This window comes from Telmatherina bonti (assembly GCF_933228915.1).
Source record: "Telmatherina bonti genome assembly, chromosome: 9".
Lineage (NCBI taxonomy): Eukaryota > Metazoa > Chordata > Actinopteri > Atheriniformes > Telmatherinidae > Telmatherina > Telmatherina bonti.
Window position 1 is genome coordinate 10,774,579 of NC_136627.1, and position 25,580 is coordinate 10,800,158.

Consider the following 25,580-nt stretch of genomic DNA (forward strand, 5'->3'; position numbering starts at 1 on the left):
CATGTACCTGCCAGCTCCTATTACACTGATTAAATTTTTATTTTACACACTATTTTATGTCCTCGCACCACAGATTCTGTGACTGTATTAATCTTCTGTCTGTTTCTTTGTATTTCTGTGTGTGTTGCTCAACAAATCTGGTAAACAGATTGTGTTTGGGTAGTAGAGTGATGGCTGTTGTTTATTTCTTCCAAAAGCAGCCCCTCCCCCCCACCCCCCCTCCCCTCCCACCCCATTATATTATGAATATTTACATCTTTCTGCCTGGTAGGCAGTCATTTCTGATATTTCTCTCTTGCCTCTTTTCTTCTTAACATTTTTTCCCTTTTAATCTCGGTCTCCTGAGGTGTTTCTCTTGTCCACCCACCTCTTTTCTCCCTTTATTATTTTGTTTCTCCTCCTGTCTTCTTTCTCTTCCTCCTTATCTCTCTGTGGTTATCGATTCACCCTGTCAATAAAATCCTTCACCTGAATACAAGCCAGTACATCTGCATGGCATCCAGTCAGTGTAAAAGAGGTCCAGAGCAGGCATTTTGCCTGTGGAAATAAATCCACAGGTGTAGCGTGAATGTGCTGTGTGAGTATAGACAGGATAGAAACAGTGGTGACAGCTGTGGTTCAGCCTGATTCTGACAAAACGATTGCATCCTCCATTTGATGCAGCTTAACAGGTAGAGTGGCATAGACCATTGTCTGGGCAAGTCTGCTATCTCTCTTGAGATTTGGCATGACAGCAGTCACGTTATTGGTGACAGCTCTGGCATCTTGGCCCTGAGCTGGTTAAAACAGTGAGATCTATGTGCTGACCTTAGAACAAGGAAATGGCTCCAAACTCAGAGGGAAACATCATTTAGGGCTTCTGGCCTTGGAAGAAGAAAGTGTGTGGATCTATATCCATAAACAAGAATCAGGTTTAAAAGTGTTTGAGGAGAAAGATGGTCAGAAAGCAGCTTCGGAAACTCATGCAAGCGTGCGCTCATGTGTGCCCATCAAGCTGTTTGGAGCCAGTTGGTGCAGCCGAGCTCTAAATTTGGTGGCCCTTTAGTGGGAGTCATCTATCATTCAACATGACCCCTCCCATGAGGAGAGAGGTGCCCTGTGTAAGTGTGTGTGTGTGTGTGTGAAGGAAAGATAAAACAGCAACATTGATATTGTACGAGTCAGTGAGACCTGTATTTGTGAATTTCAAGATTCAGAACACTAAAAGAACACTAAAATCAAGGTATTTAATTTATTCAGCCATTCATGATATTTTTAAGTGTTATGAGACATGTAATAAGCAGAATATAATCATGGCTAAGATTTCTCTGGTTAAAGGGGAGATCAGACAACATGAATGTTCAGCACTTATAACCAGAGCAACAACTTCTGGCTACTTGCTGGGTGGGCCTGAAAAATATTTTATATTCATTAACGACCTGGCTCCAAGGCCAAAAATATATTCACATCTTAACCGGGCTCTGCAGCCGGCTCTGCTGGGATCATAACAGGCTCAACACGGAGGAGCGACAAATGATGCCGACAGGCACAATTCATTGCCACCCAGGTGAGACCCAGCATACGAGATGCAAAGAACAGCAGCACATCATGCGCTCAGATCGCTTGTCTACGAGAAATTTGATTGGTTATGGTATTGTGTTCATCCTATTTTAAAAAACATTGAAACATCCTGGTGAATATCATCATTTTATTTCATCATTTATTTTAGAGGCCGATCTTGCAAAATCCATCTTACTTGATGAGTAAAGGAAATCCTCGCTGATTGGTTGTAGCACCATGCTGCAGCAACAAAAGTTAAACATTTTTTAAATCTCTTGTGTTGCATCCAAGCGGCAACCTGCGGCGGTGAAGCCTATGCGGAAGTGCATAAAACTGCAGTTCCCCCTTCATCCACTAGGGGCTGGCTCCGAAACAAAGCAAATCCCCATAGACTCCCATGTTAAAAAGGCCAACTTCACAGCAGAAATAAAGATGTTTACAGCCTGGTTCAAAAATCCAATTTCGGTTTCATAGGTCAGGTTTACCTTCATGACAACTGTGGGGGGAGTGAATTTTTTTCTAACTCGCCCGTTTAAAAGTAACTTAATCTCGAAGTTCGGCATATTTAGGGGGCATGTCCTTTTGATTGACGGGTACCAATCTCCGGCTTTAAGTAAGAAGAACGTAGAGCCTACGTTTAGCCACTTAACAGCACAACTTAGCTTTAGCCCACTTACCTTCGTTAGCAGGTTATCTCCTGTTAGCTCTTAGCTACAGAAAGCTCGGAGTTGGCTTGATGTTAATCAAGCCACCATAGACTGTATCTTTATATACAGTCTATGGTGGCATCACAAGTCACCATGTGCACACCTACGTGAACGAGGGTGAAATTCCACGTGTGTGAATCTTGCCTGTCATCATTCTTGCCAGGACGGTGATTTTCACCTCATCAGGCAACTTCCAGAGGAAATGGAATAGAAAATAAGCTATGTAACAACCCCCCCCCTTCGCCTCCCACTCGTGTGTGAAGCCCATAACTGTTAGCATAGTTGCTGGTTTGCTATGCATGTTACCTGAGGATTCCACTAGGGGCCACATTGGAAAACTCATATTAGAAAAAGTTGCTAAATTTGTTTCCATTTGTTTGCTGCTGATACCACAATCAAATCAAACTTTATTTATAGAGAATTTTTCAAGCATTAGAGGCGTGTGATCAGTTTGTATTCCTCAAGGAGGGTCCAAGCCTGCGAAGAAACCAATGTGTATCGAAGCTGTACGTATGCCAGATGTCCCCGTGCTTCTTGCAAACATCCATATGTTTGAAGAACAACATAAATTCATCTGGTAAGGTGGTCCCAAATCATCCCAATAATATACTAACAAGGAGTTTTGGGATGACAGCAGTCAACAGCAGCATATCAGCGATTTTTAAACATACCAGATGCTCAGTGTTCAAAGGAGGTGTTTGCTTTGACAATGAGCCTGGGCCAGTTAGAAGGAAAGTAAGGGGAGAGATAATGGCATCCTGTTTTCCAACTCTCATTGCCATGACTGAGCATACATCATATGATTTGATGTGCACAATAGATGCTGGCACATGCATTTAAATTTGCTTTTTAATTTTCATCGTTCTATGAAGCTGAGGGAACTGAGGACTAAATGTGATGGAAAACTGCTGAAATTAGGATCAGAAACAATTTACTTTGGCAGTTTGCTCCATGATCTTTAAACTCTTTTTGACTTTTAACCAGTTTAGATTTACAAAGGCTTTTCGCAGCAAATTACAGGTAGATTAAATGTAATTTAACCAAACAGAAATGTACTGTACCAATAAAAAGCATACGGTTTCATACATGGCTTAATATACATACAGGAAACAGCTCTTTTTACAGTTTTTGTCCAAGAAAATAGATTTTTAAGTAGTTTGTGATCAATATTTGTATATTTTAATGAGCAGACAAACCAGAAGAGATGATGTATTGGAAACATTCTCTAATAATTTCTTGGTGTTGCATCAAGGCTTCTTTCAATAGACACAAATGTGAAATCAATCTGATTTACTCAAGTCTGACTCGGGGAAGCTGGAGTGTTTCCGTGCTGTGCACAGCTGGAAAACGAACCTCGCTAGATTTTTAAATTCTAAAGTTATTCATGCCTGCTGGAGTGTGGTTTTTGTGTTTGCAGAAAGCTTCTGTTTGGTGGCTTTATCATGTTTTCCAACGCATGCAGTATATTGCAAACAAAGACTAAATTTCAACCTTTTATTTCTGTGAAGACAGTAAGTTATTTAATTTTGAGTTTTTAAGCAATGGTATATGGTAAATGTAAAGGCCCAGTAAGGCTCCATTACATACGTAATAGGTATAAACGTATATACATAATCTGTTTAAAGCACTGAAATCATATGTTGCCGCCTTTCAACATTTCATGTCTTTTAGGTTGCCGTGGTTGTTAAATTAGTTCTTCCACTAGTAGGAGGTGCTGAATTCAGTTAATTTCCATGGTTTGAAAGCAGTTGGAAGCTACAATGTACACCTGCTAAACCATATATAACAGTCCAAGAATACCTCAGGAAGAATAAGAAGAATAAAACCAAAAGGTTTTTTTGCTGTTCTGTTCACCTTCTTCTGTCTCTTCCTAAGTTCTTTTTATTTGGCAGTTTCTGCATAATTTTCCTCCTGCTCATCTTCTTGTCCAGTTTTTTCCTTTTGCTGGTTGTGAGTCAGCTATATACCTAAACACTGCCCCCACAATATCTGGTGGGTTTACACCTTGAAAGCCTTTATGACATATGAAACAAATTTATGCTTCCTTAAATACATAATAAGCATGCTCTTTTCAAGTGATGTCAACATATGTGTCCATATATGGCATACATGTTCGGTTGAATTCATCCACGCCCTGCGATTGACTGTCGAGCTGTCCAGGGTGTACCCTGCCTGTCGCCCAAAGCCAGCTAGGATAGGCTCCAGCTTCCCCGTGACCCTGAATTGGATTAAGCGTTTCCGAAAATGAATGAATGAATGAATGAATGAATTCATCCACTAGTGGGCAGTGCAGTTTATTTTTACATTTTGACCATTGACCGTATATGAAAGATGGATGGAGCCTTTGGTGGTAAAAAGTGAAGCCTATGCGGAAGTGCATAAAACTGCAGTTCCCCCTTCATCCGCTAGGAGCTCCAAAACAGAGCAAATCCCCATAGACTCCCATGTTAAAAAAGACCAACTTCACGGCAGAAATAAACATGTTTACAGCCTGGTTCAAAAATCCATTTTAGGTTTAATAGGTCAGGTTTACCTTCATGACAACTGTGGGGGGAGTGAATTGTTTTTCTAACTCGCCCATTTAAAAGTAATATAATCTCGAAGTTTGGCATATTTAGGGGCGTGTCCTTTTGATTGACAGGTACTAGACCTAACGCTTCAAGTAATAAGAATGTAGAACATACGTGGCTTTTAGCTGGTTAACAACGTGACGTTAGCCCGCTTACCTCCGTTAGCTGGTTAGCTCCTATTATCTCCTGTTATCTCCAGGTTAGCTTAGTTAGCTCATAGCTACAGAAAGCTCGCTCGAGAGTTCGCTCGATTACAATCATCCACCATGAAGCTCACGTATGCCCACGTATGGTAGGAACCATCTTCAATTCAGCTCTTCAGAAACCTATGGGTGACGTCACAGAGGCTCCGTCCATCTCTTTATATACGGTCAATGGTTTTAATGTTGGTTTCAGATACTGGTTCAGACAGCTGTAATGCACAACTGCAAAGGTGCTTGTAACCATCAGATGCATGAGATCCTTGCACAGCCTTTGGTCCAAAGCTCCCACCACACAGTTGTTGTCCTTGTTGTCTTTTTCTTCCTCCTCTTCAGTCTGGGTATTTGTCTTTTGTATTGAGAATAAATGAGCTTTCGCACAGTTTTATGGAAAATTGCAGAAAAAATATAGCATAAAAGGTTAATCTAATGATTAGAAACTGCTGCATCACCTTTCTGTTTGGATTTTTGTGCTGGTGGACACAAATAAATGAACTGTGTATCCTTACAGCGTTTTGTGAAATTATCATGAAAGGAGACTGGATGGTCACTGATTAAATGTTGCGTTCCCACAGTGGCTTGTAAAATCAGAGAAAGTCTCCACAGCATGTTGATTGCTTTTTATTTTGCCAGGCGGCAGTTCTGATGTCCTCTTTACAGTCAATTTAGATTCCTGCTGCAAAAGCCATTTAGAGCTCAATTATCCCAGTTATTTTTTTCTTTTACGTGTCTTTCTCTTTTCTGTTTGTCTGTTTCTCCAGGTGGCTTCTTATGGATTTTCTCTTTTTGCTGTTTTTTTTTCTACCAACCTGTCAGCCAATAATAGACTCTGTTTGAACTGTAAAATGAGCTTTTTATATTTGTCTCAGTGGGGGTCATATTACTGAACTCAACAGAAACTTTACAGTAATGAAACCTAATTTTACTTTTATTCTAAAATATTAATTTGGACATTGTATTATGATCACATTTGGAAATTTGTGCACAGTTGCAGCATTGTAATGTTATTTGAATCGATCACACTTGACAATTGATAGATCTTTTATTTTGCTCCAACAGTAACATTTTCAACAAGAAGCTACAACGTTTTTCCTGTTTCTGAGGCCAGAACAAAGAAATAAAATATGTCAAAATCACTTCATTTTGTTCCCACTGTTGTGGTTAAATTGTGGTTAAATCAAGTTGAATTGAATTGAATTGGTTGGGGATATCTTGCGGTTGTTCTCGTCGCATTAGCTGAGCAGAATATTGTTTCTCGTGGGGCTCTGAAAATTGTTTTCTGAAGGGTAGGACATGTAAGGTGGGCGTGGTTAACACCAAAAAGCATAAAATTGTTGCTTTTGCATTTTTTCTGATGACAGGTTGAACAGATAGTTTTAAGGAACAGCTGATGGAGGTTGTTGGAAAGATCGAATGCATGTACTGCTGCGTGCACAAACTCTTCCAGAGGGCTCAGTCGTGTTGAATACAAGCTAAAAGCAAATCCTCTCCATGACGGAAACCTCTGGACTCATCTCGTAATAACGTACACAGCAGAGAAAGAAAAGAATATGTAAAAAAAAAAAAAAAAGACTGACATTGAATACAATGGACCCGTGTTCATAAAGCTTTGCTAACTCAAACTGTGTCTGTTATTCAGCGATAGTACATTCAGTTTTATTTCAGCAGGTAGAACTTATATCTGCAGCCCTTCCCAGTCATTATGCAACTCACAATGCCTGATTGGATTGTATGAGAAATTCATTTGAATTCTGTGATAAGCCAATGAAGGGAGATGAGGAGACTCTTCTATGGAAGGCTTTTCTGCGTCAGAGGCATTCAGGAGTTCATTTTGTTTAACAGACATGAGCTGTTGAGGAGTAAGTGGCGACAAGGTGAAAGGAGATAGCGACTTAATGAAAGTTTCTTCTAGAAACCCTGTTTTTCAGACACAACTTCTAATAGGAGGGAAGAGGACGGGGCCATAAAAAGAGGAGGAATTATGCTACCTGTGACAAATGTGGTGCCAGCACAGTCCTTGGAGACTTATATCCACATATGTGGGTGGAAACACACTCTCATTGGACGAACAATAAAAGGTTAAGAATGTTTTATTGTAGATTGACTTCAAGCGATTCTCATTTATGATGTAATTAAACATGTTACTGTCACAGTTAAGCGGCTGTATTTTTGCATTTCTTCCAAAAATAGTTGAACCATGACCGTAAAACCAAGATCCAAACCATGATTCTGGTGTTGCACCACTATGGATCATGTATGTGCCCTGCCTTGGGTGCATTTCCATACCGTCTAAGGAAATCTTAGAACTATGGCCTGGTTGCTGGGGGATCATATAATCCTGTGAGGAATAATTTTCTCTCTTTTTTCATATAAACTTACTTTTAGTTTAATTTACTTCCAAGTTGTTGATTCACAGCAGGTCTCAAATGCAAATGCAAATGTAAAACCTGAAGTCAACTCAAGACCTAGTACCTGCTTTGGTAATGATCATAACGCTGGGGTAGCCTCAGCTTTTGAGTCAGCTGTCAAGTTACACTTTATCTACAGCAAGTTTGACCAAAGGACACCTTCTGTGTGTGTCAAAGACACCACAGGCGATGACAAATTGACAGGCGGTGATGTTCTGGAAACAAGAATGGGTTTTCCTGACACATCAGAGGGGGGGCTCCATAACTACTTTTTTGCCGTCACATGTGAACTGACAGCACAGTGGTTGGCATTCAAATCAAAACAGAATTGTATTTAATTAATTTTATGGAGGCTCAATTGAGCATGGACTTGGTTTTGTTCTCATTTGAAGGTTTTTTTTTTTTTTTTTATAGTATTGTTGAACTATTTACTGGAAATTATACATGGCAGACTTGAAGTTGGCTGCTCCAAGTTAATAAAAGAACCTTTATGTAAAATGAATTAAGCTGAGCAATGCTTTATTCCAATCTATCTGTGGTATTTCTTTTCTGACAACTCAAAAAATGAACCTTTTTTTGCTTTTTTAGACATCCATAAACACTGATTTCGCTACAATAAATGAAAAAAAGGAGAAAACATGGAGCCAAATTAGACGCAAACCATTATATTTATACGTCTTCCTGGAGTCGATGACTCACACACATTATTTTCTGTCAGAGGGCTGATGTATGACCTCTTTCATGTTCTTCCCCCAATCAAGACTAGTGATGTGTCTGATCAAATTAGCCCAGGGTGCTCCATCTGGATGTGCGGGCTCAGCTGTGTCTCTGCCTGAATCAAATGTCCTTACTGGGTATGAGTATGGGGTCTTGTGAGTCGAGGTGACCTGTCTGACTTTTAGACAGCATCCTTGATCAAAAGACAGCTGCTGCTCTGTTAATACAACACACACACACACATACAGAAGCTCATACATGAACTTGAGTGAGTAAGAGAGCCAGTGTCTCCTTTTGCTTGATGAATAAATCAGACTATTTTAAATCTCTAACTAATGTTTAAACAGAAAAGAAAAAGATATATTTAGGGAATATTTCAACCTCTAACCAACCACAACTGACCACTTGGTGGAAATGTAGAATTTTGTGACCGTCTTTGTTTGACAGTATTTGGAATTTTCCATTTCTGATAGATGCACTTAAATGATTTAATATAAGATTTGGCAGATTCAGTTTTTTGTTTTTTAGTTGCAATTAACCATTTATGACTGTATTGGCATGAAAACCACCAGTGCTGGTTGAGATTTTTTTTCAATTAGAAAAGAAGAAGAGACCATCTTCACTTAAAAATAGCTCAAAACATCACTTACTAGTTCTAATAAATTGAAGTTTTTTCACCTTGCAACAGCTGTTGAAGCCGAAGAAAGAGTGTGCTCTCACCCTGCAGGCCAGGAAAGCCCACCACCTTAAACACATGGATGGATGTAAACTTCTGATCAGACTTTTTCTTTTTTTAGCAAGTTTCATACTGCATGTCTTTCCATCGCATTTTGCTGAGATTGTCCAGATTTCGGCTTTTGACGGCCGTAGCAGGAACACTGGACTGTATTTGTTTCCCCACTGATCATCATATGGCTGAGTGATGGTTGCAGATGGCTGCAGGACAGCAGTATTTACTTGAGGGGATTCTGGAGGGGAAAGGTCTTTAACCTTAAAAGGCACTTAGGTACTCTGTATCTGTATCACTCTCCATCTGTCAAACAGCTGCTGTGCTGACCATGTCACCAAGTAAGTCCTGCCATGTGCGATCAGGCACCTTGACCCGCCCTCTGCTCAACCCTGCAGCCACTGCACTAAATGTGTACTGGCATTTACTTTTACCCTAATCTGAATCATTTAACATTATTGCCTTTAATTCCATGATGTAAATTGGCTACTGCTGGGCAACGGTTAAAACTTTTAATTGCGCTAAATAGCTTGAAATTTTGAAATATGTGCGAATAATCACGTTACCTGCAAAAAGTCCATTTTCCCTTAAAAGTACTTATGTAAACAAAATGCAGTAACTTTTAGTTCTTAAACTCAAAAAATAAACATCTTTCAAGAGCATTTTTTCTTTAACAGTTAAAAAAAGGTTCTGTTCCTTTAATATTAATGTCGTAAAAGCAATTATTTCAGACATAAAGGGTAAAAACATCAAGATTTACTTATTAAAATGTAACTAGTCAGCAAAATAAGTTTAAAGCTGTGTGAAGCTTTAAACTTGTGAAACAATATCTGATGACTTTCCAGCCATCAGGTGAAGAGACAGAAAGCAGGATTAGAATCGCTGCATGTCTGGAGAGAGGTGAAATAAATCTTCCCAAAATGCTCAATAACTTCCATCCACACACATTTACTGGTACATTATCAAGATAGTTTGTCCATAAATTCTCTAACTTCACCTCCTTAGCTTAAATGTTTTGCTTAATCTCTTGCATCCTCCCTTTGACACTGGAGACTAAGGGGTTAACATTTAACATCTGCTCTGGAATGTAACTTATAGACTTGCACTGTATCTATAGAAAGTCCAGAATCTCAGAAACCATATTAAAACAATTTCTATGATCAACAAACACAGTTAAGACCATAAACAAGCAAAAGATCAGGTAAACAAATTTGGGAAAAATATGTTTGCAGAACTGATGGATCCCAGTGTCGACCGGACGGCATGTAGCTGGACAAACAGCACCTTCAGTGATGCTTACATCTCACAGATGGCAAACCTGTAAATTTGATCTCGCTATGGCCAAGACTCACTGAAGCAGGTGTAAAACAAGGCCAAATTTATACTTCACAGTCATAAAATACTTCGTACCTTTGCTGTCTTACCTCCAAAACTGATATCCACATCCATAAAACTGCATTTACTTAAATAAAATAAATAAACTAAACAAACTATATTTCACTCTGTGCTTTGTGTGCAGTTTCCCATAAAAAAAGACAGTTTTTATGCCCAGTTACATGGGTTTGATTTGACAGACTAGTCTTCTTTTTCCTTTTTCTTCTCTCATTGGCTGACATAGGCATCTTTTCGAATCTGAATGTTCTCTGTCAAAGACGCCAGAAGACGTCAAATAAAATAACAACATTATTTAATGTGTTAATATGATAACAGGTTAAGGTGCTAGCCCTCAAAAATGACACTTCTAATGCTTAAACCAAGTTCCAATGAGATAGAAAATGCCTTCCGTTTCGACGCTTTGCCATATATTAAATGATCATAATGTGTCACAGAAACTAGAGAAACACTTTGTTTACTGTTTCAATTTAAAATGCATCAGTCAGCTGTTGCCATGGTTACAATCCTGAACCTTTTAGACTTTTATGCACATCTTGCAACCATTTTTGTTTTTTTAATCTTCCTAACGACTTTTTAATATCTTAGTAAATTTTATTCACCATTATGCAGAACCTTACAAACTCATTCAAAGCCTTTAACACCTCCAGTTGGCTCCTTCAAGCCCTTAGAGAGTCATGAATGGCAAATTGGGTATTATAGTATTAGTTGATGTCTACTCGTCCCAGCTAGGTTTTATTTATTGACAGATAAATGGATTCTGATTTATTTACAGTTTAGTCCGAGTCTTGACTTAAGTGGTTAAAAATTGCATCGTTAGTGTCAAACGAAGGTCAACATGGATTAATCTAAGCAAAACATATCCCACAAGATGTATAAAACGTGTTTAATCCAGGACACCAGCTTCAGTCCTCTCTATGTGGGTGTGTAAGACCCTATTTAATAAATCCACAAAGGCAAGCTGAAGATAAACAGGATTCTCCGTTTGTCGTGTATGTCCTGGAATCAGCTGCCTACCTGCTCCAGTTTCCAGTGGAACTCTGCTGGCCTGAAGGTGTCCACCTGGGTGAAGTCTCTTCTCAGCAGGAAAACCAGGCGACAATTATGGACATACAGCGAGTAGTGATGGCGATTCATCTCTGCAGGTGTAAGACAGAACAGTAGCCATCAGGGACCAAATCACACCTACTCACAACTGTCAGGTAACATCAGTTTGTCATCTGGTTTTGTGAAACCACAGAAAACTGGGACAGCTGCACTTTTCTGAATGAGGCCAGCTGTCAAACATACTTTCCACAATTTTCCTCAGGAACTTTTAAAAGGGAGCAAAATGCTGCAGCATTTGTAAGGCTGCAGGAGTATAAGCACTCGTTTATTATGCACATAATTAGCGAGGAAAAAGAGATAACTGATGATGTTTAGGTCTTTTTGGCTACATATGCACATACTCTATGCAGTATTTGTGACAGTTAATCAATGACAAGAACATTGCCTGTTTGACTTTTGCTGCATCAACTTCACTTCACTGATGCTTTTTTCTGCCTGGCATATTTTATGTCTTTTAAATTTCAGAAATTCTCAATAAGATGCATTCAAACCTATATAAATGGACCGCAGGTACACCTAAAATGGCAAATACTCCCACAATTTTGTGCATTGAACTCTAAATCTTTTTTGTTTAAGGCCAAATAAAGGCTTCAAATTAAAATGTTAAAATTTTCTTCCCATTTTTTCTTGTTGCATGTATTACATGATTAAAGCTAAAGGAGTTATACAAATTAAGCCTCATTTCCACCAGCGGGTGTGGATGGAGTCGGAATGTGACAGACAGGTTAACTGTAATGTTGCATTTCTGCAGCCAAATTTCCACCGGGTGCAGGTGCACGCCACATCCTTTGGAGCTAACAGTGGCCGTTTGAGTCAATGAGGTGATTCGCACTGGGCGCCTCACCGTGCATGTCAGGCGCATCCCAGAAACACTGTGTCGCACCTCTCCATCAAATATACTCACTAGGTCTCTTCTTGACAAAGCACATTTCAGAACAGCAATGGGGTAGAGTAAAACATGTATTGAGATATCCCAAAGGTACAAGTAACAGAGTTGTGCTACAGAAAAAGTGAGAGCCTGGGAATCCAAGCATATAGTGATTCAGATTGGGCTGCTAATGAAGACAGAAGTACCTCTGGTTATTGTATAAGCTTAACCAAAGATGGTCCCCTAGTGTCATGGAAAACAAAGAAGCAGCCTACTGTCGCACTATCCACTTGTGAGGCAGAGTATATAGCTTTGGCTGCAACCATCCAAGAGTGTCTGTACCTAGCACAACTTCTAGAGAGTATGGACAAACATCTATATGCACTACCAAAAGTGTATGAGGACAACCAAGGTACTATTGTCTTAGCCAGAAATCCTGTAAGTAGACAGAGATGTAAACATGTTGATATAAAGTATCACTTCATCAGATTAACTATGAATGGTGGGAAAGTGCTTTTGGAGTATTGTCCAACTGAAAAGATGGTAGCAGATCTGCTAACTAAACCTGCAACCAAACTGAAGCTGGACAAGTTTGCCAGATTTATGTTTGGACATGAGTAAAGTTTTATTTTTATGTTGTTTTTTTTCTTTCCTTTTCTTGTTGATTGCCCTCATACAGTTCCTTTTTTTGGTATAATATGAGATCAAGTAGGGGTGTTGATCGGTGCTCTCAATTATTCTTTTATGCTTATTTAAACATGTTCATTCATTTATTATGATTATTTTTCTGTGAAGGGAATTTGTGTTCTGTTTTGCTGATTGGAGGCCTGCTGGCCCAAGTGTGTGTGACCAAACTAATGTGGTGTGGGCGTGTCCAATAAAAGACGCTCACTCACAGCTGATTCTGGTTGTGTGATGTGAGTTCAGTCAAGAAAGCAGTTGTCACCTGTGTGTCTTTGGATGATATTAGTGTGCTTAAAGCTTAACTATTAACTGAACGCGAAGCCATTGCGTTGTTTCAACCTGCTAACACAGGCTCAGAAAGAGCCAGGCAGGAAATCAGACACAGCAGCAGTGTAAAACATCCGGTAAATGTAAAATATTTGTAATTGGTAGACTCTGTAAATATTACGTCTTTGGCAGTGAGTCCAGGTTAGAAGTGAAAGGGTCACAGTGTCTTCTTTTTCTTTTTTATAGATAGATGTTTATCTTGGAAGTGGAGAATCACAAGATTTTATTGGACACTTGGACCCTCTTTACAAGGACAGCAGCAGAAAGCAGTAAGTGTGACTTGAAATATCAACAGTTTTTGGAGCTTATACACATTTAAATATGTTCATTTCAATGCAGACTATGCATTCAGTCAGTTAGATTGTCTGTAAAGAGCCATTAAGTGATATACCTTTTAAAAGAACATGTAGTTTCACAGATGCAGATGTGCAGACTGCACCAACAGACGCTCTGCCGCTGCAATGCTCCAGGTGTGAATGTGTGTTGGAACGGAACCGTGGCGCATCAAGAACACAGCGCACATAGACTCCATGGAAACTGGGGTACTCTTACCTGCGAGGGGGACTGTCAGCTGGATTATGACAGATGCCTCAGCTGCAGCATGTAATAGTGGAACGCCATTGCTGTATGGCACCTTTTTTCATCATCAACAGTTTTCATATGTGGAAACAAAATGCATCCAAATCCCCCCAACCTTCTTCACTCTGCCCTGCACCCACTGGTGGAAACCAGGCTTTAAGTACCCAAATGCCCAAAGTAATTAGGTGCTCAATTACTTGGGTACTTTTCAGAGGAGGAGTGTAATCTAGCATGCAACAAATGTGTGCATAGAAGGATTACTGTGGGAGGTGAGCAGGAACCTGTTTTCATTATAAACTGATATTCTGTCATTTGTTGGCCTTGAACTCCTCAATCCATACAGAATTAAAAACAGTGCATTGCTGCACCATCAACCCATCTCTCCTGTCGCCTGTCTTTCTGGACTCAAGGTTTTGTAGCTTCTTAATTGTCAATGATTACCTGGACGCAAATAGAAAAAAAAAACACGTGTGACAATGAACATTTAAATTAGATGCCATCACACAAACTGCATGAAACTCATCGATTTTAGATGGTTATTTCAAGCAAACAGCCTACTGATTCCAGGATAAAGCAAGATAAATTAACATGCTATGATGTGAAAACAATTAGCGTGCAATGGCTGCTCTCCCTTTTGGTATTGTGCTCATATTAAAAGGTTAAATCGCACATTTTACACCTTTGGTCACAGTACAACAACATTTATCTGTGATGTTGTGGATGAAGGTTATTCTATCAGGTTCTTATGTCAGATCCAGAAATCAGCTGGTCAGAGGATTTTACCATCTATATTAAGAAGTTGATCACTTGAGAAATGCCAGGAGCTACATACAGTAACAATACAGATCTACAATACAGAACAACGGGCTGAATTTTGACTCTAAGACCCAATCAGTCATTTGCTTTGGAAAGTGGGGCGCTTTGTAGCAAATGTTGCTCACACAGTTGTAGAAAGTGTATTGATGGGGTCTAGTTTCAGCCAGAAACTGCTACAATTTTTTCCCAGAATGGTCCACTGACTGGATGTCTGCGGAGATCTGTGCTACAGCTGAATAACCTGGATGGGTAGAATTAATCCATTGTTTATTTTGGTCTCCTCTTGGGATTTGCACACAGAAAAGTTCAGAAATGACGAATGACTCACCAGTTTTGTCGGAGTTACAGAGCAGCGTCTCCTTCTCAGCTCTGAGCCCAGGGCTGGGCCCGTGCTTCATCCACGTCGCTATGGTGAACTGGTCTGTCAGATTCTGGGGCACCACCCAGTCTGGGATCTTGGCAGCCTGCCGACCATCAAACCTGAAGATCAAGTCGCTGTCTCTCCCGTTGTCAGACACAAGCGAAGCTGTCCAATTGGTGGCAGCGCTGGGGGCAGGCAGAAGGTCAGTGCTGCCAGATGAGGCACCTTGGGGTCATCACCACGGGAACAAATAAGAAGAGCAACAGAAGATGTGTCAATAACAATCATAAAAGCTGCAGTGTATATTGCCGTAACCTTGGCTGTGATCACTTATATGTAAGACAGATGGCAGGGCTTAATATGTAATCAATGGGTTGAGATGGATAGAAGATGTGAGTATTGATTTACAGCAAATGAAACTAACTTTCAGAGAAGAGAGATGTGAGTCATTGTCCATAAATCCCAAACATAGCTCATGCCCTGTAGCTGTAATGTGCCTCTATGGAAACAGAGGGGACATATTGACCAAGCGCCATGGTTACACAAAAAGAAAAGATGCCGCTAGCGCTTGGGGACGAGGACAGGCATGGAAGGTATCAACCCCACACATGAATGGTTTACAGCTGACACTTTAGTTACATGATTCCCACAAATCCTGACATTACTACACGCCATTGAGCCGTTCCATTCCCTTTGCAAGCATCTCCATCATTCCCCCCTTCTACAATAACCCCAGAATGTTGAGTCCCAGACAATCAGTGTTTCCAAGCTGTCACCTTGATAAACGTTATTTTTGTCACACTGCTCATCTAATGCCTGGACATATTTGACATGCCAGTACCAATCTGTCTCTGTCTTTCTTTTGTGACAGTGAAAAATGCCTTCAAAGCCATTAAACCCACTTTCTGAAACATTTCTAACTGCTCATGGATGCTAATGAACCAAAGAGATGCGGAAACACAGAAAATTACCACTATTTGAATTCACCGTGTCTCCCTTGTCCAAGCAAACAAATGCTACATACATCTGTTCATTTCTGCTAATAACACAACATTAGCACATTAATTGGTGTTTTTCTCCCATCTGTAAAGCCGCTTCTCTCTACTGCATACTCATGGCACTGTCGCCGTTTTGAATTCAGTAATTAGATTCCCTTAGTAAATAAATTTGGATCGACTTCTGCAGCACCCAGCTGCAACCGCCTCTTTGCCCGATGTCTCTGTACATTATCCCAAATTGATTGTGCTTTAAAAAAGCAATTACAATTTATTCTGTTTGCAATCAGATAACGATTATGAGGTGCCTGAAAAGGACTCTTTAGTGGTAAACCATGCATGGACTGGGAGCCAAAGGGAGGCAGGCAGTGGGTGTGATGCATTCAGATGAGCTGGAATGTGGCTTGTGAAGGCTGTTAGTCAAAGATGATGAGTCCAGCCCCCCTGCTGGCTGTGGGGTGTGGGTGGCTGCTTCGCCAGTGCTCTGGGCACTGACACAGTGGCTCAGCTGTTCATCAGTCACTGAGGAGAAAGCGTGGTTGCATCTGGGGCGGCTAATGCCCTCGCTCTGTCACATCATTAGTGACACAGCTTTAACTTGCCATTCTGGTGCCTTCATTTAGCAGTGGGGTTTACCAGGGACACAAGCACAGGCCCACAGCCTTTAGATGGTAATTTTATAAAGGCAAGGAAAAGACACCTCAGGCCACGTCTGACCCTGGAACTCAGAGCGTGGACTCCAGTAATGTTTGTAGCTTCTGATTTACTGCTCTAACTTTCATGCTTTCTGCTCATCTCCTGCATGCACACAAGCATGATGATGAGGATTTTTAAAACACAGCAGAAATGAGACTAACCACAAAGTTTCTGTAGAGACTTCTCAGAGTAGGTCTCTCGGTCGCAGCCCTTCCCGATGTGGCTGGTCTGTAGCTCCACTGTGGTTCTCGCTGAGGACAGGGGCTCACCACAGGTCTCCAACTGCATCTTGGGAAACAGCTGCTTGCTGCCTGTTCCAGGCTCATAGTCCACTCTTTTATTCCAACCTAAAAAAAGAGAGATGATACCATTGTGTTAGCAATGCGTGTAAGAGATTTTCTGTTCATTTTGAAGGGAAATGTCACCCAGATGTGGATAATACGCTGTAATGCTATATGATTTTCATAAGCTCAGTTGCTTATTTTGTTATTTGCACATTTTCTGCCTCATTTTGTTCATTTAGAATGCCATCAAAACAAGACAGCAATTTCAATTTCTTACCATCACTGGTATTTCTATTATCACAATTCAATATCCTCCTGGCAGAATGTAGCTAATGAAATTGCCGCATTGTTGTTGGAGAGAAGTGGCGTACCTGCATTAGCAGCAATAGTCATTATGCTGTCACCGTTCTGTCAGCTGTGAATTGTGTTGTTCAGTCTGGACAGGCTATTATTTTGCGAGGCGGTGGTGTTGTCGATTTCCAATCATTTGTCTCCGTCTTTATGGTGTGAACTTGTGTTCAAATCTGCAGTCTACCTCGGAGTTAACTAGACAATGAAGTGCAAAATAATGGTCAACGTTTAAACGCATTTATGACTTTAGCACAGTGTTGATCTATAAATGCTGTTGGCGCAAATTTCCAACAATGGCTTGGTGGGATGCTTGTCACATCACATTTCCAGCAGCACGCTTGTGTCATCAATGGCAAAGCCCGCCCTTTCAGACTACTTATGGCACCTCTGGATTGCCAACTCTCAAACATACTATCCCATCCGTGCTGCTCAGACAAGCTGCAGTCGGTCAATCCATCAACGAATATCGCTGACACTGACAAAAAAATCGTTCCTTTTAAAACTCCCAAGTTCTCACACATTCTCTATGTCCTCCTCAAACACACATACTGCATGTGACTTAGCTCCTCCTGCTGCTGCAGCACCGTTACTGTGAGACTTTCAGCAGTTGTGATGAAAATAGGCACAAACAATGGTGCACGCTAAAGCAGTGCAAAGGAAAAAAAAAAAAAACCACACACATTTTGGAAAAGGCCACAAGCATAAAAAAGGTTTGCTGATTTATCCCTCCTTATTTTTTTCTGTCACACATATTTCTTCCTTGCTGCAGTCTGTTTGTTGTATTTATGGCCATGTCCTCTAATTTCCTTATGTAGAATCTGTTCCTGTGCGCCATTTCCAAAGACCAATAGCTGAACAACTATCAACTCGAATAATCTGATGAATAATCAGATAAGATGCTAGAATATTGTCTTAATTTTACAATATATGCCTTACAATATAAGTAATTTTCCTGCCCTCCATTTTTGCTCAGTCACACTGACAGAAGTAAAGCTGCACGATTAAGCAGGTTAAAAAGAAGCACATAGCAGGTGCTTTGGTGATACCGTAGTCCATAGACAACTGGGGGCGAAATGACCTGTCAGTGACTTGTCTTTAACGCTACGTGGCCGGCTTCACATCTTGAGAGCGAGGGAGGATGGGGCAGGGTCTGGTTAAGGATGCATGGGAAGGAGCCTGGGACCATGGAAGGATAAATGAGGTGTAATGAGCTGAGGATGTAGGCTGCATAAATAAATGTAAGAAAGGCTCGGATTGCACTCAGGAAAGACTGATGAACATTTAGGGGTTAGACAGCAGTGGAGAACTAGAACTCAGCCTTTAATTGATCACATATTGTGTTTGTTATGTCTCCATATCTTCCAATGTGATGATTTCTAGGTTTCCTGTCAGGAACAGGGAAAGGATGACAGCGGTGAAAATCTATGTACCAGAGATCCTCAGAAGTCCCGCAAGAAATCAGTTGCTTTGTTCTGAACCATGTTTTTCCACATTTATCTGCTTTCCCTCCCACTAAAAATTTCTTACTTCTCTTCTGAAATCATCATCTACAGCATCCTCTATGGCACCACCACCAAGCCCTCAATAGACTTCAATACATTCACAGGTCTACCACCCGCCTCCTCACCAATAGCCATTACAGAGACCATATCATCCCTGTCCACCAAAACTTTCATTGGCTCCCAATCCCATACCACATTATATCTGAAATCCTCCCACTCACCCACAAACCACTATGTAACCAGGTCCCTTACACCTAACCAGGTACCCCTACACCCCTGCCTGTACCCTTTGTTCTGCTGATGTCAACCTCCTGACTGTCTCTTAGAAAGTATTTCTCAGTCCTGGTCATTCGAGACCATCACTCTGCCCCCACCCTCAGGAACTCCTGTCCATGATACATATGAGATGCCACAGCCCCAGCCACATTATAATCCAATCTAAAAACTAACCTGTTTTGGCTTGGCATTAACAACTTATGTCCTCTTTATTTTTTGCTTATCGCTTTTATGTAGTTTTTATTTATTTACTAATTTTTATTTATTTTTTTACTTATTTTACTTTAGATTTGTATGAGTTGCTTCTTTTCTTCTCTTATCTTGTAAAGGGTCTTTGAATTAATGACAAGCGCCAAATAAATAACATTTATTATTATTATTATTATTATTATTATTATTTGTATTTCATTACTGTAGTCTCAGATTATTTAAGTCCAACAACTGACTTTTCTTCACTGAGGCACCAACTAATGAAAGCTATAATTCAGCTTCCAGCTTGCTTCCTCTCTTCTCTGAGCCGTCTCAAGCTGGTAAAAGTCAGTCTGATAATGACTTTTAACTTATATTTTGTTCTATTCCTTTCACTCTTTTTTTCTTCTCTTTATTGTTAATTCTATTGTTGTTATTGTTTCTGATTTCTTTTTGCACATCTCTCTTTTATTTGGACTTTTTCACTTTATGCTATGTTCAGCTCTTTCTTTCAACTGGCATGGTGTCAAAGTGCTCTATAAATAAAAGCTGAGTTGAGTTGAGTTTTCCTTGCTTCTTACGATGATGTCCTCATCGATGTCTTTGCTGAATCTGCCACAGATCAAGTTCAAAACAGCCACTGTGTTGATATGCAGCTGCTAGCATTTGACCAGGTGTTGTAGAGCAATATGTTGCTGGAAAGTGATGCTCTGGGATGGAATAAAAAGCTGTGAAGAGCAGTTTCTCAGTTGTGAGATGCTACAGGGCAACAACAGCTCCATGAATGTTCATCATAGATGTCAGTATGTGTCAAAGCCAGTCAGAAACACAGGTCAGAAAGTTGCATAGGACGACTGCATTAATGGTTACATTTATTTAAACTATAATTATTTCCACATCATAATTAATTGGTTTAACTCAACATTTTACAATTCATGTCACATAAACTTTTTCCAACACACAACTGAAGATGTTGTTTCCCAAAAACCCACAACATTGCATTCATATCTGTTCACAGAATAAAGGCAAAGAAACTCAAATACTGTATGTCTTGATTATCCAGTGCATCCCAGATGTCCCAGAAGGATCAATACCAACTCTGGACATTAACCTTTTTCTTGTACAGTAAAGATTTGATTGACATTTGTAAACTGAATTCCTCATTGCGATATTTTCTTTTTCCATGTATTGTCTAATCCATGAAGCAGCTTTGGCTCAATAGGTGGATATTTCTCTTCCAGTCAGAGGATACTGTGATCTTATACAGAGTCCCTTTGACAGTGGGAAATCATCTTACCCCCCCACATGACCCCATTTACTTTCAGAGGAAACAAAATGCTGAATCTCTACATTACATGCTTATTTATAAGAATCACTTTGGGTTTCTATTCTGATGAATGAATGGGAACTGCATTATAAGGTGCTTTAGCTCAATCCAGTCATTGTTAAAAGATGTTATATAAGTCCAGACCGCCTACCAAGAGGTTACATTAGTTATTGATGAATGGTTTGTGGTGCAGTTGCTATCTGAGGGATCATGGCTGTTCAGCTTAATTGGGGTCCTTGCCTTCATGCATTAAAGTCATTGTTATTATTTCAATGCTTTTCATTTTTCTATTGGTGAATACATTCAATGCAAATACTTTTCGAAAAACCCTGAACTTATTTTTTATTTTGTGTGATGATCTGTTATATTACTGAGTAAAGGGTATGTAAATATAGTTTTTTAGTTCATCCCCTGCAGGTTTATGTAGGACATTATGTTCAGCACATAGCAGCTGTACATGGTTCGTAGACGTGACCAATTCGGAGTAAGAAAGACTGTTTAATTTATTTTGCTTCTCACCATTTCCATTTGACTGATAAGGAAATGCTGGCGTTTTTGCGAATATGTAACAGGTGTTTTTGCTCATTTATCCATTGTTTAACCTTGATGGTCTGACCACCATATTGTGCTGAACAATCTTGCTTTGCGAAAAGAGGCAAAGCACAGATACTTTCCTATCATACTTTATTTTAAAATGTGTTCATAGCTCATTTTACATGAAATGTAAGAGTGTGTGAACAAAAGATAAAGGAGAATGAAGAGTATAGAAAGAGAGATGATTATACCACAGATAGAAAGCAACTGCTATTCAGTCATGGCAGTAAAACCAACAATCAGCAGCTACGCCTGTATAGAATCACAACAAGAAAGCTAAGCTGACAATCATTGGGAGCACCAATAAAAAGACAGACAAACTGAAGAAAAAAAGATAAAACAAAGAAAAAAACGAATAAAAAACAGAAGCAAAGTTTTTGTGTATTCAACTGATACAAGTATAATATTGGATATACTCTATCTGACCAGTTATTTGATGAAAAAAAAGAAAAGGAAAGAAAAGAAAAGCTGTTGGCAACGACTTAGATGACAATGTCAATTTTTTTCGGGTTTAAACAGTAAAAAGATGAAAAGACCACAGTTCTAGGACACGGGGTCACAGCCCATGTTTGGGCTTCAAGTGCCACCCAAAGGCCCACAAAAAGGTTCAGCATTGCACCTGTGGGCCACGAGGGCCGCAGGACATAATGAACAATTCACGAGAAACTCAGTATTAATGCAACTTTTCACCACTTGGTGGTGGTAATGTGTCAGTTAGCTGTTAAACTCCTAGAAACAGTCTGTAGTGAAAGTTTTGGTGATATATTTCAAATAAAACATTAAGAAAAAAAACATTAAACCTGACTCTAAGAGGCAAAAATATTCATTTCTTTTTTCATTTACTATACTGCTTGATCCAGTTAAGGGTTGCAGAGTTGAGCCTTGAGCCTATCCCAGCAATCATCAGGCGAGATGCTGGGTCCACCCTGGACAGCTTGCCAATCCATCGTAAGGCAGCAGATATGTTACAAGAGTAAAATCCAAATGATTAAGTATGATTTTGTAAAGAGAGGTAGCAAGGCAAAGCCCAGAGGTTGGTATGGACTGTTTGGTAACTCTATCATCATTAAAGCACTGAAGTCTTCAACACAAACGCAGCACTGAGAAACCAAACATCCAACACCTATGGGAAAGCTGCTGGAATAGTTAATAAACAAACATAAAAAGGAAGAAAATGTATATGTAGTAAGCCTCTGTCATGGCAAGTCTTTAAAAATTCTAAGAAATGTTTATTAAAAAAAAGAAATAAAAGATTTTAGCTGTTAAACTGCAAGAATTGGTTTTGTTAATGAATGAAAATTAATCTAAGTGTTTGATTAAGACCTTGCCCATGTGCAACAGGGTTGATTTGACCTGACCTCCACACAAAAGCATCGAGATACTGCATCAATATGATTCCTTCAAAAACCTCAGACCAAAGAGAAGATTTGTTAAATCTAACTATGCTTCTGCAAGTGGACATAATTAACCAGGGCTGTAGCAGGTGTGGTAAACTCCAGTCCTCGAGGGCCGCAGTCCTGCTAGTGTTGAGAGTTTCCCTGCTGCAACACACCTGATACAAATCAGACTTTTGCAGAGCTTAACATAAAACTCTGCGCTAATCTGCTAATTACCCATTGATTTGTGTCAGCTGTGTTGCAGCAGGGAAACTCCTCACACTTACAGGACTGCAGTCCTTGAATACCAGAGTTGCCCACCCCTGGTTTTAGGTTTCCAAACTTCTCTAGCTGCAACAATAAAATGACCAGCATGGATGCACTCATGTGGTGAGTGCATCATCACATGAGCGGTGATGGATTTTTTGTGGAAAATGAGGTTGTGTGAACTGAATTATTTTTCTAGATAGACCAGGAAGGATAGCTTGACATGTCTAGACTTCAACAGTTTGACAAAACCCGACTAAGTCTAGACAAGGGGTAAATAATGCAGTCTAACTCTCCTGTTACCGATGCCAGAGCTTGGTGAGAAATGATTGATTTTTAATGGCATGATTAAGCTAACGGTTTGCTTGTTAAGCTAACCGTTAGCTTGTTAAGTTAACCGTTTGGTGGTTAAGCTAACCATTTGCTTGTTATGCTAACCGTTTGCTGGTTAAGCTAACCGTTTGCTGGTTAGGCTAACCATTTGCTGGTTAAGCTAACCATTTGCTTGTTAGGCTAACCATTTGCTGGTTAAGCTAACCATCTGCTGATATCTTTTCATTTGCTGGTGAGACGGGAAGTTCCTGCTCTCAGAAATTCCTTCAAAACAAATGTTAGACTACTGAATGCAACCAGTAAAACTGGAAACCTTTCAGTAACCCACATTCTACATCAGATATATCCCTCTGGGACATTTCAATATGGCAGACACAAGCAGGCTGAACCGAAGCTCTAACCCGCTGAAACACCGGAGCCACAGTTGATCCGACTCCAGCTCATCACGGATTTCTTTATGTAGTCTTGTGATCCAGTAAAGCTATGTCAACTCTGGCTATATCCATCTCTTTTTTTATGGAAGGGTTTGTTTTTTTTTTTATTGGAAGAGCATTTCTTCAGTAAAAAAGTGTGAATTTGTTTTTGGGTACACACACAGAGACTTTTATCTGTTATCTTGCATAGAACATAGTTGTTTGATGCAAAATTCATGTGGACAATATTGAAAAATGACTCCTGATTTTACCAGTAAAGCTTTTTGGGAAGCTTTATTAGAGATGGAGCGGTATTGTTCCAAAACAAAAGGTGGAAATTAATAACTGGAGTCATTGACAAGAGCCCATCTGTTGTCTTCCTGCGGAGCAGATTCATATAGATACTGTTTATTTTCCATCTCAGGTGTGACAGAAGATAATGTCAGCCACACTAAAAATCTAATAAAAGAGGAGAAGTCTGTATACAGAGATAATATGTGTGAATTTGTTGTTCCTGATTTCTTGCAGAGCCACCGCTGAGCTGCATCTGTGTCCCTGCAGAATAATTCAGTCCTGTTTAAGAGTCTCTGTGGGACCTCGCTGTGTGTGTTATCACTAGCAGGTGAGACATGTACTCAGGAAACAAAACAAAACATGTACATTCAACAGGGATATACATCTAAACCTCATCTAAACAGCATTTTCAGAATATACTTTAGATGCACAGGCAGAGTGATGCACAGCTCTGCAGCAGAGCTCAGCTGTCTAAAAGCTGTGTGGGTTTAACAGAAAGCTGTCTGGTCTCTGTTGAGTTGTGTGCTTGTCTGTAATACCCTGAACAGAACTCACAGGGGGGGCAAGACTTCCTCTTTTGGTGAATTTGAGAAAAAAGCTGAGAATCAGCACCAGAGGAATAGACATGAAACGGGCACGAGGAGCTGGTTTATAATGCAGGAGCACAAACACTTCACCGCAGCTGTAAGAATAAATACACACTTCTCTGTGTGTGTGTGTGTGTGTGTGTGCACAAGTAATTTCTTTTATGTTTTGTTGAATTCTCCAAGGAGAAAAACTTGAAAAATTGAATTTTGTTTTAACAGGTTTGTGATCTTTGATATTCACGTTTCACATGATGTGCAGAGTACTGGAAATGCTCTCTGTGACTGAGCTGCACGGCACTCCACTGCTCTTGCATTAGGATAATCCCAGGTTGACTATGATTGGTATGGGTGGGCTGATTCACTATGGAATCAATTCGTTACAATGCCAATTCATTAACAATTAGCAAATGTTTAAAGAAAATGTTCTTTTCATTATAATTACAACCTTTTTGGCTTGTCACCACAGCGATTCATTGCTCAGTTGAATTGGCACATGTTTTACACCAGATGCCCATCCTGATGCAACCCTCTGCATTTATCCAAGCTTGGGACCGGCCTTCAGAGAACAATCCTCCTTGGGGTTTTAGCAGCATCAGGGCCAGGACTCGACCCGCTGACCATCAGGTCATAAGACAAGCAGTTCCACCACTTGAGCCACTGGCATCCCAAATGAATGAATGAATGAATGAATGAATAAATGAAAGAATTAATAAACTAGAAAAGCATTTAGAGAGCGCAAACCTCAGTCGGCACCTTTAAAAACTTCTTGGATCCAAATGGTGATCTGGATCACCACCAAAATTAAATCAGTTCTTCTTTTCACATTTTCAACAACTCCTGAAAATTTAATGAAAATCCGTCCAAAACTTTTTGAGTCATTGTGAACACAAACAAACAGACAGACAAATAAACAGATAAGCACTGGTAAAAAAAACCAAACAAACAAAAATAAAAACATTACCTCCTTGGTGTAGGTTAATGAATTAATGAGCAATTAAACATCAGGAAAACAGTTGCAAAGTGTGTAAGAATCATAAAAATTGCATGTGGTACAAGGCACTTCAGGGGGACGGACCAGTCCAGATGGTAAAAAG

At 39.9% G+C, this 25,580-nt stretch overlaps 1 protein-coding gene across 1 annotated transcript in view; it reads right to left on the bottom strand.

The window, feature by feature from the left end:
* The window catches only part of LOC306760935 (calsyntenin-2-like), a gene marked incomplete at both ends in the record, with an annotated part of 361,417 nt that overhangs the window by 78,522 nt on the left and 257,315 nt on the right, over positions 1 to 25,580 (bottom strand). The window contains 3 exons of the mRNA XM_079246988.1: positions 11,278 to 11,399; positions 14,970 to 15,227; positions 16,855 to 17,040. Of these exons, the coding sequence (XP_079103114.1) occupies positions 11,278 to 11,399; positions 14,970 to 15,227; positions 16,855 to 17,040 (566 nt within the window). The remainder of the gene's footprint in view (positions 1 to 11,277; positions 11,400 to 14,969; positions 15,228 to 16,854; positions 17,041 to 25,580) is intronic.